The sequence below is a fragment of the Myotis brandtii genome, unplaced genomic scaffold, assembly GCF_000412655.1.
Source record: "Myotis brandtii unplaced genomic scaffold, ASM41265v1 scaffold37, whole genome shotgun sequence".
In the NCBI taxonomy this organism is placed as follows: domain Eukaryota; kingdom Metazoa; phylum Chordata; class Mammalia; order Chiroptera; family Vespertilionidae; genus Myotis; species Myotis brandtii.
In genome coordinates this window covers 2,456,100-2,470,500 of record NW_005364225.1, presented here as the reverse complement: position 1 = coordinate 2,470,500, position 14,401 = coordinate 2,456,100, and the positions used below count along the sequence as shown (strand labels likewise).

General features: G+C 33.1%; 1 protein-coding gene across 1 annotated transcript in view; it reads left to right on the top strand.

Annotated features, from left to right (window-relative positions):
• Positions 1–13,836, top strand: part of PGR (progesterone receptor) — a 71,333-nt gene extending 57,497 nt beyond the window's left edge. Inside the window, exons 4-7 of the mRNA XM_014544574.1 lie at positions 2,608–2,752; positions 4,498–4,628; positions 10,442–10,599; positions 13,237–13,836. Coding sequence (XP_014400060.1) covers positions 2,608–2,752; positions 4,498–4,628; positions 10,442–10,599; positions 13,237–13,392 — 590 coding nt within the window. The 3' untranslated portion in view covers positions 13,393–13,836. The remainder of the gene's footprint in view (positions 1–2,607; positions 2,753–4,497; positions 4,629–10,441; positions 10,600–13,236) is intronic.
• Positions 13,837–14,401: the final 565 nt, after the last annotated feature.

Below are 14,401 nucleotides of genomic sequence, written 5' to 3'. Positions count from 1 at the left end.
ATTTGCCTTCAGGATTCTAATCACCTGTTATTTCCCCTAGAATTTCCCTGAGCCTTCCCAGACTCAATCAAGGCCTCCTTGCTCTCCTGCATCACCCTTGCCTTTGTCAATCACACCACTATTACTCTCAGTTATAATTATGTTCCTCTTTTCTGTCTGTCTTGCCAGTGTTAAAGACAGAAACAGCATCTTTCCAATCTTTGTGCCTAGTTTCAAACATAATGCTTCATCCCAAATAGATAAATGATAGAAATTTAAATTATGGCTTTGATATGAAAAGAACTATGCCGCCTTAGACGACTACTAGTAAACATCAAGTCTTTGTTCTTATTTTAATAAGTCATCAAGTATATATTAGGATTGTACTTATTGTGCTAATGCTTTATTGTGCTCCTCAAAGTTCATATTTTGTGTCAGAAGCTACTGAGGTATTTAATGCTCTGCCTTTGTTGTAGATTTAATGTTTTAATACATGGCAATTTCTACAGAAGCAAACCTATATATTTTATGAGAACTCTGGAAGATAGGAGAACCTAGAAAGTCATAAAGGCCATGTCTTTACTGTACTCTTAATTTTTTTAAGCAGTAAGGATTGCACAGTTTGTAACAGGGCTTTTGTCAAAATTATCAGGTCAAGTCACATAGAAAGAGAGGGTATTTTTCTTGTTAAACACAATTAGGGGCCATCCATCACTCTCAATGTGAAGGTTTCCATTTTGATCAGCATCTCAAATGTACTAAGTTTCCCTGATTGTTATCATCAATGGGAATTTGATCTCAATGTTCCCGTCTTTGTTTCAGTATGAAGTAATGAATGATATTACAGTTAATTGGAGAAAAATTGCACTTCTGGACCAGGCACGTTCAAGTCAATTTAACTTTGTACATTTATCACAGATAAGCTCCCTAAAAGACTGAATAAATAAAGCTATTTTCTGAGTTGGATTTCATTCTGTTAAATGGAAAGAGTATACTTTCTGCTATAAATATTGGTAATTTCATAAGTTAAGTTATTTCAGCAAAATTTGTCTTTTATATTATAATATAATAACAGTGTTTCATAATTTCTAGTCCTTAATAATTCCAGAATGCAAAACAGATTGTAAAAAAGGGTAAAATAAATGCAAATATGTAAGTATAAGTCAAATCTGTTTTTTAAAGAACAAATGAAATAACTTATGTAATTTTATCATATTTTAAAAATTGCTCAGAAATTAACATAAGCCCTAGGATAAACAATATATAGCATAGTAAGTCAAATATTTAATTTTATATAATGCTATCTATAGAAAGTTATAACATTAAGAAAGGTATAGGTAATAAAAATGTATCAGAGAAGATAGTGAAAAATGTTAATCTTTAATACATCTGATTAATTGAACCTAATTTGCTATGAGTCTGCCATTTTGCATATATGTGAAATAATCTGTTATATATCTCTAATAACATATATGAAATATATTTTGGACACATATACTTGACAAATACATATTTGTTGGTATATAACATATATAAGAAATGTATACATTTCTACCATTCACATGAAGATGGGACTACGTGAAGTGTATGGAGAGAAGATAACCTTTTCTGCCACTGACCTTGAGATGATTAACAGAATCAGGAAATAAATGTCTTTCTCCCTTGAGATTTAAGAAATTAAGCTTGCTTTGGTTTTGTTTTTTAAATTGGTCACTTGTAGGTGTACTTCAATGGATTCTAAGGGGGAATATATGATGTTATTAAATAGCTCAGTGGAAAGTGATTGATGTTCTAAGACACTAGTTTTCCTCAATACCTATAATAAAAGATTTCTTCCACTCTCATTATTTTAGCTACATTCAAATACAAATAATTTCTAAATTTATATTTCTAGCTCAATATTTCTCCATTATTCTAATTTACATATCCAACTACTATCTGGATATTTCAGAGTTCCCTCAAATATATCCAAACTTACTATTTATTCTCTAGCCTATTTCTCCTTCTTTATTTTATCACATTAATGTTGTTACCATCATCCATTATTCAAGTAAAATACTGGAAAATCTATTTGCAACTTTCTCCTCTTACCTACACAATCATTTGCCAAATTTCTTTGATTTTACTTTTTAAATATTTCTTTGATGCATTCTGTTCTCTCTACTCCTACCAGTTTATGGTTATGTCTTAAAGAATTGAGGTTCCTCAACAAACTGATTATCTTCTGCCTGGAAATTATCTCTTTTTCCTGATCTTCCAATTGCCTGGTGTACACCCTTAACCTTTTCTATCATTGCACTGTGAGCTTGTTTCTCCTATTGACTTATAAGATTCCTGTAGGGGCAAGGAACCCTAGCATTTTAATGACCAATACATAAATAGTTCTCAATAAATGAGTGTTACATGAGTGAGTGGTGGACAGTTGATTCAATTAGTTAATTTCCAGAATGCTAAATCACAGTGACTATTTTTAACGCTTTCCAAAATTGCTGATTTTTAATGTACAATGTATTAAAATTGAAAATATTATATTATTCTACTCACATTTATTTTAAAATTTCTATTCATTTTTAACATTTTTAGCACAAGTGATTTTGTAATCATTTTATTCTTTTATTTGTTTTGTAGGTTTTAGAAACTTACATATTGATGACCAGATAACTCTCATTCAATATTCTTGGATGAGCTTAATGGTGTTTGGACTAGGGTGGAGATCCTATAAACATGTCAGTGGGAAGATGCTGTATTTTGCACCTGATCTAATAATAAATGAGTAAGTAGTAACTTGACTTTTGTAGTTCTTATTAGCATAAGTATGTATGTAGGATAATCTTGAAAATTACATTTCAACAGATAATCATACATTTAATGTGCTAAGTAATAGTTTTCTTTTTTTTTTTTTAGTAATAGTTTTCTTGAAAGATTTCTCAGAATTACCTCATGTCGCTTGATATTATCTCATATCAATTATAGCTTGACAATATTAATATAATTATACCATCTTATCAGTTAATTTGATATATGGAGAGTTTTCCTTTTGTTTCAATGTATAGTAATTATTTGAAATGCAATTTTTTTAAACTTCAGGAATGTATCAAGAAATATACTTAAAGACAAAATTAAATGTTTATTTATCAAATTAAAATTTCTTTGGTGCTAATGAAGATAATGAAGTAAATTATAAATAATTTGCTTGAAAATATTGATTTACCTTCAAAAGGTAAAGACATCTCTCATTAGAGGAAAAACAACACTGAGGATTTATTTTTAAAATTGACAGATAAATATTTTAATTTGCTTGATTATATTTAAATTTCTATAATTAATGTTCTACATATAATCTTTAAATCATTATCTTTTCATGGAAATATTTATACTATTTTAATGGTGAATGTTGACTCAGAACTATATAACATAACATATAAATCTTGACAGTTTATAGTTAACTTTTGTATATTGTAATCCATTTTATATCCTACTATCCTTTGAAATTGATAAGGAATTAATATCCTTTATTTTACAGCTCAGGAAACTGAGGCTCAGAAGAATTGCATAACATACCTAAGGATCTGAGTGACAATCTCAATTAATCTTCACTCTTCTGAGTCAAAATCTAGTCTTCATTATTCTTGTTAGCATCATGCGATTAATGTGAATATTATAAAACAGTACATGGTTGAGAAAATAGTTTTTAAAAATGTCCTCAACCTTCAGAACTTGTGTTTGACCTTGTCAATTATTTAATTCTTCCTGCTGTTCTTTTTTCTGTATCACCATACATTTCTCCTAGAATAGTTCACAGTGTAACTAGTGCATACTGAATGCTCTGAATTGTACCACTGAACTATTCTATACTCTACTTTCTGTGATGAAAATCCATTCTCCTGCCGAAACCGGTTTGGCTCGGTGGATAGAGCATCGGCCTGTGGACTGAAAGGTCCCAGGTTCAATTCCGGTCAAGGGCATGTACCTTGGTTGCGAGCACATCCCCAGTGGGAGATGTGCAGGAGGCAGCTGATCGATGTTTCTCTCTCATCGATGTTTCTAACTCTCTATCTCTCTCCCTTCCTCTCTGTAAAAAATCAATAAAATATATTTAAAAAAAAAAAGAAAATCCATTCTCCTATTGGATTGCACACAAAAATTCATATATTTTTTTCACAGAAAGAGTCCATCAGTAAATAAATTATTTCCTGAGCATTCCTTAGTTCCACATTTTCAACTCCTACAACTTCTTGGTGTGATGATAAAAAAAAGAAATGTTAACCTTGGTCAATGGGTATTTAATACGATTTTCTACCTTTAAAATTTTTTAACCTCAAAAATTCAGCATTGTGAAAAAATTTTGATGTTTAAAATTCCAAATATTATTGCTTCTTTATGAAAAGTCATTTTTAATAATAAATAAGGTAATTACTAAATCTCATATTCTGTAATAAATTACATAAACTGGCTAATATACATGTGTGAATTTTTTTCCCTGTTACTTTTTCTTCTGGGTGTTGTGTATGATGGAAGACAGCGGATGAAGGAATTATCATTCTATTCATTATGCCTTACCATGTGGCAGATTCCACAGGAGTTTGTGAAGCTTCAACTTAGCCATGAAGAGTTCCTCTGTATGAAAGTATTGCTACTCCTTAATACAAGTGAGTATAAGTAACGTAATATAAAATACTTACTTTTTTATTTTTTTATTCATTAGGAAAGTTTCAAACAACTATATGATCATATGATTATACAGGAGGTATGAATCTTCTATTGTAACTGCAAAGGAGAAACACCCATTCTACTGTTATAGACATTAATAAAGTTTCATCCTATTTCTCAGGTTTTACTTAACACATAATACTAAATAACCTATCAGTTCAACCAATTCCATTTTTTTATAAAACATTAAATGGTTTTTTTAAAAATATATTTTATTGATTTTTTACAGAGAGGAAGAGAGAGGGATAGAGAGTTAGAAACATCCATGAGAGAGAAACATCGATCAGCTGCCTCCTGCACACCTCCTACTGGGGATGTGCCCGCAACCAAGGTACATGCCCTTGACTGGAATCGAACCTGGGACCTTTCAATCCACATGCTGATGCTCTATCCACTGAGCCAAACCAGTTAGGGCTTCAATGATTTTTTTATGTTCACACATTTAAGTTATTATAAACTAATGAATATTGCATAGACACAAACTATGCTTCTCTCTACCCACCCCACCAAGGATTTACTATATAAACTACATAATTTTGTTTGGAATCATTCTCTATGTTAGGATAGGCTGTTGTAATAAATAACTACAAAGAACAGCAGCATAATACAATAGCAGTTTATCGCTCACAACCATAGTCCAGTAGGTTAGCAAGAAAACCCAGGCTCCTTTCCTAAAGGGACACCACCCTCTCCTAGCAGCTTGGAGTATGCCACCGGGTCTGACTAGAAAATGAACACGGAGTGAGAAAGGTTTGGAGGGGAAACCTGGATGTACCTTATGTCATTTCCACCCACTTCCCATGGCCCACCTTAAGTACAGGAGAGGCTGGGAAATGCACCTGAGCTCTATACTCAGAAGAAAAAGAAAATGATATATTAGGAAGCATAGCTTTGGTCACCAGAAAGTAGGGGCATTTTATTTAATTCTCTCTCTCTTTTTTTTGTACACAAAGAACAGTGTACCTCTGTCTCAGTGGATCCTCAAGGGTTTGGGTGAGAAAATTTTTAAAACCGCTTTTACCTTTTACCCTTTTCTGTGCTCTTTCCATGCACAGATAAGCTCAACTTGAGTGTTTGAATCGAGCCTTCATTCATAGTGATCTGAAAGAGAACAACAGAAAGCTAAGGTCTTAGGTAGAAGGTGAGCCAAAGGTCTTCTCAGCAGTATCTTTGCAGGAACTTCTTTCTAGTGCACACATCTCAAATAGGAGTAACCTATCAAGAGTAAAGGCAGAAAAGCCAAACCCTTAGAAAAGTCAGGGACTGATTCAGGATCTAAGGATTTATAGCCTATTTTCCCCCTGGAAAACCCACTGGAGCAAAGACCTTCAAGCCTAATTTGATGAAGTGCATAAAGTGGACTAAGGGCATTGATATGAGACTGGCCAAAAGAGTCAAATGGCATAAATTTAATATTACAGCAGTTAACTTCTGCCCTTCTCGACAGAATGAATCAGTTCTGCCATAGATGGTCTTATATTATCTCCCAAATTATTTATTATTAACATAATTATGTATTTATGGATAGACTCCATTATGACCAAAAAATCCCAAAATCTCAGTAGCTTAACAACAACAACAAAATTCTGAGTATTTATTCTTCCCACTACATGTTTAATGCAAATCAGCAAGAGGGCTCTGCTCATTATTATCACCTGGTGCCCAAGCAAATGGAGGCTGTATCTTGACACATACTCCCATAGTCACTAGAGCCATGGAAAGGAAGGGAATAAATAGGTATGCACTACGAAAATTTGGAGCCAGGGGAGGGAATTTAGAAAGCTACAATAATTACTACAGTGTGAGAAAAGAATAGATATGTTGAACTGTTATTCAAGTCTGAATAGTATATATTAGAACTTAATATACCATAATATGAACATCACAAATCAATGAGTATGGAATAAACATTGTTGGAAAAATACTGTATATTTTGGAAAAACTTGGTTTGGATATTTATCTGAAATTATGTTCTAAGATAATACCAGATAATTAACTTAAATGTAAACATTTATGTTGTTAAAAACAAACTAAAATTAATATAAATAATTTTGAAAACTTAAATAAGGAATATCTTTTAAAAATAAATGCAGTGATCCCTGGCTGGTGTGGCTCAGTTGGTTGGGCATTGCACTGAAAGGTTGTTGGTTTGATTCCTGGTCAGGGCACATGCCTGGATTGCCAGCTCTATCCTTAGGAGGAGGGTATGTGTGTGCAGCAGGCAGCCAAACACTGTTTCTCTCTCTCCCTCTGCCTTCCTCTCTTTCTAAAAATCAATTTTAAAAAAACTTTTTAAAAATGCAATAAGTAAGTTGGCAAAAGGAATGTTTGATGATTGGATGCATAAGAATTTAAGCCTCCCATTTTCCATTATAAACTAAAATACAAATCTTCAGCAAAATATGGCAGGTTAAACACATACATTTTTCCATTGGTTCCTCTAAAACTACACTAAAATATTAGCAATGAGATCTTTAAAAATAAAAATGAAAAGAGAATGAGAGAGGAATCAATAGCAATAAAATGTTGTAAGTTAGCAAGCACAACCAATTTAGCATACCTAAGCCAGAAGTAAGAAAATTCAAGAAGCGCCTTTATTTGTATCACTGAACCTCTGGCATGTTGTTCAATTGGTGACATTTATGAGTTTTTGAAAGGAGAGTGAAGGTAGAGTTAAAAATGGAGTTCTGTTGAAAGTCAGTTTCCAAATATCACCCAACCATGCCAGTTGTTTCTCACCAACTCAGACAGATATTGTAAATTATTCCCTGAAGAGGATATAACAGAAGAAAGCTGTATTGGTGAACCACAGGTACTGTTGAGGGTGAGAGTTTCCATGTTGAAAGCAGATTAAGATTATTTGCCAAATATTGAGGCAGCATACTTCTCCCACCTGTCTCCCAGAACCTTGCCTTCCAAATTTATATCCTCCAGATATGGAAAATGAAAATTTCTTCTCTGCAGAATCTGTTTAGCCAGAAAGAAAAATAACTAAATAATAGCAGGGATTTCTCTTTGAAATAGCTCAGCTAGATTTCCCTGCAATAAAGCTCACAGTCAGTGAGCACTACCCATTCAAATATAACTATCAATCAGCTTTTTAGTTTTCTACTCTTGAATATAAATAAACAATGAGGAATACTTTTGACATCAAAGACAAAGACAAAACAGAAAAAAAAAGAACTTAAAGGAAACAGAGACCATGGAGACAAAAGCTTCAGAAAAATAGGAAAGTTAACCCCTCCTTAGAAGATAAGAGAACATATTGTACCCCATGAAATTAAGAAGTGGATACTATGAAAAAAGAATAATATGAAAAGGAAAGAGCCCTTGAAAACTAAAATTATTGATATGTATGTGAAGAATTTAAAAGTCAGTAGAAGCATTGGAAGACAAAGTTGAAAAATGTCTTAAAAGTAGGGGAAAATACTAAAATTTGTGGGAAATCAGAATCAAGAAGGAGATCTGACACCCAAATTGTTAACGATCTAGCAAGAGAAAATAGTAAAATACAAAAGAAGAAATCAACCAGGCATCTTAGACAAGCGACAATAGGACCTATAGATTTAAGCAAAAAGTTATAGGTAAATTGACAATGGAAATAAGAGACTTAGCCATAAGAACAGGAAGTTGTGCCTAGAATCTAGATATATGAATTAAAGATTTCAGAGGTAAATATCTAAATTACTAGTTAACATATAATAAGAGCCATTTCCATTAAAGTCAGCAACAAAATAGGAGCATTTGTCACCACTATTATATTTACTATTCTGGAAGTTCTGAACAATGCACTGAATCATGAAGCAGAAATAAGAGCTACAACTACAGTCATGCATTACTTATAAAGACATTGGGTGATTTCATCATGTGTGAAAAATAGAGTGCACTTACCCAAACTGCACACGTAGGCTATATGGGATCTAGCCTACTGTAGGGGAGTAAAAATAATTTCTCCTCTATTCAGCTTGGTTCTTGGCTGAGACATCCCTGTAATAAATGACAGGAGAAAAACAGAAGTGTAATAACATGTATACCTCCTGAATACATGGAAGAGACCTAGGAAAACTTAGTAATTTGCCAAATAGCTGAAGCCACACTTTAAATTCCATCTTCAGCTGCAGACAAAAGAAGCTTATGGTGGAAGGGAGGCAGTTATTGGAGGTTAACAAGAAAAGTAGAGTCAACAAGGTAAAGATTTAAGTCACTGTCTTCTGCATTGATAAGAGTTCCTAGAGATAAAGTCATCCCCCACTTCCTGATACAGAGCAGAAGACACCCTTTGGAGATGTCCCTTAGAATTGTAAATACCTTTTACAAAGAGTAACTTCTACTGGGCTTTCAGAGTTTCTCCCATGTCTGCTGTTTTTTAAATTAACCAGCCTAAAATAATCCTTATACCAAATAGACATATTTGGGGTGACAGATTCTTCCCCTATATCTCCTGGGCTAAAAAACTGTACAGCATGTTACTGTGCTAAATACTACAGGTAATTGTAACACAATGGTAAGTATTTGTATAATATATTGCATTACAACATCAGTAGGCGATAGGAATTTCCCAGCTCTATCATATTCTTATGGGACCACCATTGTATATGCCCTCTGTTGTTGACAGAAACCTCATTATGTGGTACATGACCATACTGGAAAGAGGAAAATGAAGGTATTATTTGAATATAGTGTTGTATACCAAGAAAACAAAAGCTAATCACCCCAGAATTAGAATTAAAATATACATTTAAAAATATAAAAACAATATAATCAAGTGAAGGGATATAAGGGAAATATTCAAATAGCAATGGTTTTCTCCCATATTAACAGGAAAGAGTTAGAAACTTTAATGAGGTAATGTTAAAATGACAACAAAAAAGATAAATTATCCAGTAATAATCTTAATGAGAGATACTTGAGATTTATATGATATTGACATAAGAAACATCCAAATCTATAGACAATTGTACAAGAGTTTATATGAGCCAAACTAATGACAGTTGCCAGGAAGCAAATCTTAAATGCTCCAGAGAATGACAGTTTGCAGTTTCTTTTGAATTAAGGAGGAAAGGTAAGGAAGATTGCCTGAAGGTGGGAGAAAGCAAGGCAGAGATTGGAATACAGGACAGTTAAGATTATGTGCTCTCTTGAGGGTCTGAAAAAGAGGATTAATTCTGACATTTCAAAGGTGTGTTAAGGTTGTTGCACAAGAACAATGGACAGGGCTAGCTTAAAAACCTTTCAATAAGGAAGTCATAGACTTGGACATGACTACTCACTATGACCTGCCCAGTTAGGAATTTATGATCAGATCACCCTGTAAGGTTCTTCTGTTAGATTTATTACAGCACTCCTTCTTCATCCATAGAACACAAGACTTCACAGAGAAATCCAAGTATTTGTTAAAAGGAAAGAAAGAAAAAGACTACATGCTGTTGCACACTTAATCAAACCCAGTATTTGAGACAAAGCTGTAGAATACTGTCAGGTGCTCTTTTAAGCAAATTCTAACTTAAATACAATTGACACAGCTCTAATATAGGTAAGCTGAAATGTTTATATTACCCGCTTATTCTTATATTCTTCCAGAGAACCAGAAATTTATATGTCCTAAAAGTATCGGTAACACTATTTCTTATTTAATATGTTGTGTATAGAGTTACATATCAAAAAAATCATCACACAGCCCAAAAATTTGTTTTATAAACCACTTGTGTCATCATTTTAAGCATAATTGACACCTGTGATTGTCTTTCTACAGTTCCTCTGGAAGGGCTAAGAAGTCAAAACCAGTTTGATGAAATGAGAGCAAGCTACATTAGAGAGCTCATCAAGGCAATTGGGTTGAGGCAAAAAGGTGTTGTCTCTAGTTCACAACGTTTCTACCAACTAACAAAGTTTCTTGATAACTTGCATGATGTAAGTATTTCATTTTCTAGAATATCAATGAATATTTTCTGAATTTCTATAACTTTTTAAATATTAAATGTAAATTTTACGTCATATGGTTTCCTTAAATTTATAGTTGTACTTATATTTTAAAACAGTATTTGCATCATATTGCTCAGAATTTATATTTTGCTTTGTTTATTTTTGATATAGATCACCTAAATATCCTCTTACTAGTATTTTTATAATTTGAGGGTAATCTAATAGTTGATAAGAATTGTGATACATTTTCCTGAATATGTTCTAAAATACTTTGGCCTTCAGTTGGACAAAATTTACAGGAAAAGCAAAAGTATGGATGTGGAAAATAACACTCTCATAGTATTTTTGATGGAATTATAAGTTAATAACAATTGAGGAGGAAAAAAATGTTCCTCTACCCTTCAAGATTCTTTTGGCTGGTCTAATAATTAAATGTACATAAGACAAGTTAACAAGAGACAATAACCCAATTTAATAACATATATACATATGGGAACCCCTCATGCATGAGAAAGTCAGAGACACCACATACAGTAGAGGTTCAGAGAGAGGAAGTTAAAATGAGGTGTAGATGGCAAACTCTGTGAGTTTGGTAAGTTCGTTTTTTATTATTATTAGATTCCACATATACTAGTAAGTGAGATCATACAGTCTTTGTTTGACTTATATCACTTGGCATAATGCCTTTATGGTCCATCCACATTGTTGCAAATGGTAGATTTCTTAATTTTTTATGGCTGAATAATATTTCATTGGGTATATATTTTATATACACATGCCATCTTCTTTATCCATTCATCCATTGATGAACATGTAGGTTATTTCCTTTGTGTATTATAAATAATGCTGCTATGAATATGAGGGTGCAGATGTCTTTTTTAGCTAGAGTTTTTGTTTCCTTTGGATATATTCCCAGAAGTGGAATTGCTGGATCAATGGTAGTTCAACTTCTAATTTTTTGAGGAACCTCCATACTGTTTTCCATAAAGACTGTACCAATTTACAATTCCCCCAACAGTGTGCAAGAGTTCTTTTTTCTGTACCTCCATGCCAGCACTTGTTATCATTTGTCTTTTTACTCAGGACCTTTCTAACAGGCATAAGGTGATATCTCATTGTGGTTCTCATTTGCATTTCCCTAATGATATCTTTTCATGTACCTGTTGGCCACTTGTATATATCTTCTTTGTAAAAATGTCTATTCAGGTCTTTTGCCCATTTTTTAATTGGGTAATTTGGGTTGGGTTTTTTTGTTTGTTTGTTTGTTTGTTGGGGTATTTTTTGCTACTGAGTTATAGGAGTTCTTTATATATTTCAGATAATAACCTCTTACCAGTTATATGGTTTGTAAATATTTTTCCCCATACCTTTGGTTGTGTTTTCACTTTGTTGATAGTTTCTTTTGCTGTGCAGAGGCTTTTTAGTCTGATGTAGTCCTGCTTTTTTGTTGTTGTTGTTGTTGCTTGTGTTTTAGGTGTGATTTCCAAAGAATCATTACTAAGACTTATGTCAAGGAGCTTTTTTTCTCTATTTTCTAATAGGCATTTAATGCTTTCAGTTCCTACATTTATTTATTTTTTTAAATATATTTTTATTGTTTTTAGAGAAGAAAAGAGAGGGAGAAAGAGAGAAGCATCAATGATGAGAGAGAATCATTGATCAGCTGCCTCCTGCACGCCCCCTACTGGGGATTGAACCCCAAACCCAGTCATGTGCCTGACTGGGAATCAAACCATTACCTCCTGGTTCATAAGTCGATGTTCAACCACTGAGCTATGTCAGTTGGGCAGTCCTACATTTAAATCTTTAATTAATTTCAAGTTAATTTCTGTAAGGGGTGTAAGAGGAGTCAAGCTTCATTAAGTATTATTGGCTCCCTTGTCAAATGTTAGTTGAGCCCCAGGCAGGTGGCTCAATAGATTGGAGCATTATACATACAAAAAAAAAAAGGTTGTAGGTTTAGTCCCCAGTCAGGGCACATATCTAGGTTGTGGGTTCCATACCTGGTCAGGGCATATGAGAAACAACTAATCAATGTTTCTCTCTGACATCAATGTTTCTCTCTCTCTCCTCTCTCCCTTCCTCCCTCCCTCCCTTCCTCTCTTCCATTTTCTTTAAAATTAATAAACATATCCTCAAGTGAGGATTTTAAAAAACTTAGGTGATTATATATACTCTGGTTTATTTCTGGGCTCTTAATTTTGTTCCTCTGGTTTATTGGTCTGTTTTTATCACTATAACTTTATTGTATAGCTTGAAATCAGAAAGTGTAAGTCTCCTGCTTTGTTCTTCTTTCTCAGGATTTCTTTGGCTTTTTGAGGTCTTGTGGTCAATTTAGTTGCTCTTTCTGTCTGCTCCGGGACAAGGCACAGGACACATCTGCCTATTTGGCCGTTTTTCCTTCCACCTACTTTCACTTTTTAAAATCCTATTTTACTATTATAACATTACACAGTGTGTGATATTTTATATATTCTAGAAAGTGGAGCTAGTTATTTTCATTTTGGTAAGAAGAAAACATCTTGGCGAGTATTTATATTGTTAGAAAAATAAGTTGCCGTGCTTGAATAGTATATGAATTTTTTACTTTTCTTACATTTTTTTTCCCATTTGTTAAACCAACAGCTTGTTAAACAACTTCATCTGTACTGCTTGAATACGTTTATCCAGTCCCGGGCACTGAGCGTTGAATTTCCAGAAATGATGTCTGAAGTTATTGCTGCACAATTACCCAAAATCTTGGCAGGGATGGTGAAACATCTTCTCTTTCATAAAAAGTGAATTCAATTTTTACCTTTAAAAATTAAATTTTGTCGTATGTCTGTTTTTGTTTGGGTCAGGATTATGAGGTCTCAAGTTCTTACAATGTTCTTCTCAAAGCCTTACATATCATATCATTCTGTATAAATTCCAGAGAAAATTGTGAGATTTTAACTGTTTTCATTTATACGGTGTAATTAGAATTTTAAGTGTTTTGTGTACCCATATTTTCTTTAAGAGTTTACAAGACTGAAAAAGTACTAAAATTGAGGGTTAAGGTAAACTTAATCTTATACATATTATTTCATACCATTTAGGTGAAGATTTTAAACTTTTGCATCTAACAAATCTGTTTTAGCGAGAGAAAAAAATCTTACACGTAATACTAAAAAGCTATTATATATGTTCCTTTAGGCAGATCCCTTTGTCTCTTCGATTATTTTTTTAAAAATGGACCTTTAAAATGGTATGCAAAATTTTGTCTACATGAGTGTATATACATTTTTGTTAGAAGGAAATTTATAACCTTTAAAAGATTTTCAAGAGTTTTTAAATGCAGAAAATACATAGAGAAAAGGAGTTTAAATTTTTGAAATAGATTGATGTTCCTCAAACTAGGAAAAGTAACTCACATATAAGACTGCTTCCCAGTCTGGGGACATAAATCTCTAAAGAAGTTATTAAGTAGAGCCATACTATTATGACAATAGTATTGTGGGTTTTATAGGTTTTTTACTAACTTTTGGGAATTGTCCTCTAGTAAGATATTATGAATCGAAATGGGAAGTCAGAAGAGTTGCTGGCCTAATTCCACTCCTTACTTGAGAGCATGTGGAAAGTCACTTTACTGATTCTCAATTTCCTCACCTTTAACTCTGGTATAATAATATCTTTATTGCAAAATGTTCCTTTTGATCAGAGCTTCTTATTAACATCTTCTGTAATTCAAGAAGCCAAAAATGGAGGGAGGAAGGGAGGGAGGGAGGGAGGGAGGGAGAGAGGGAGGGAGGTAGGGGAGGGATAGAAAGAG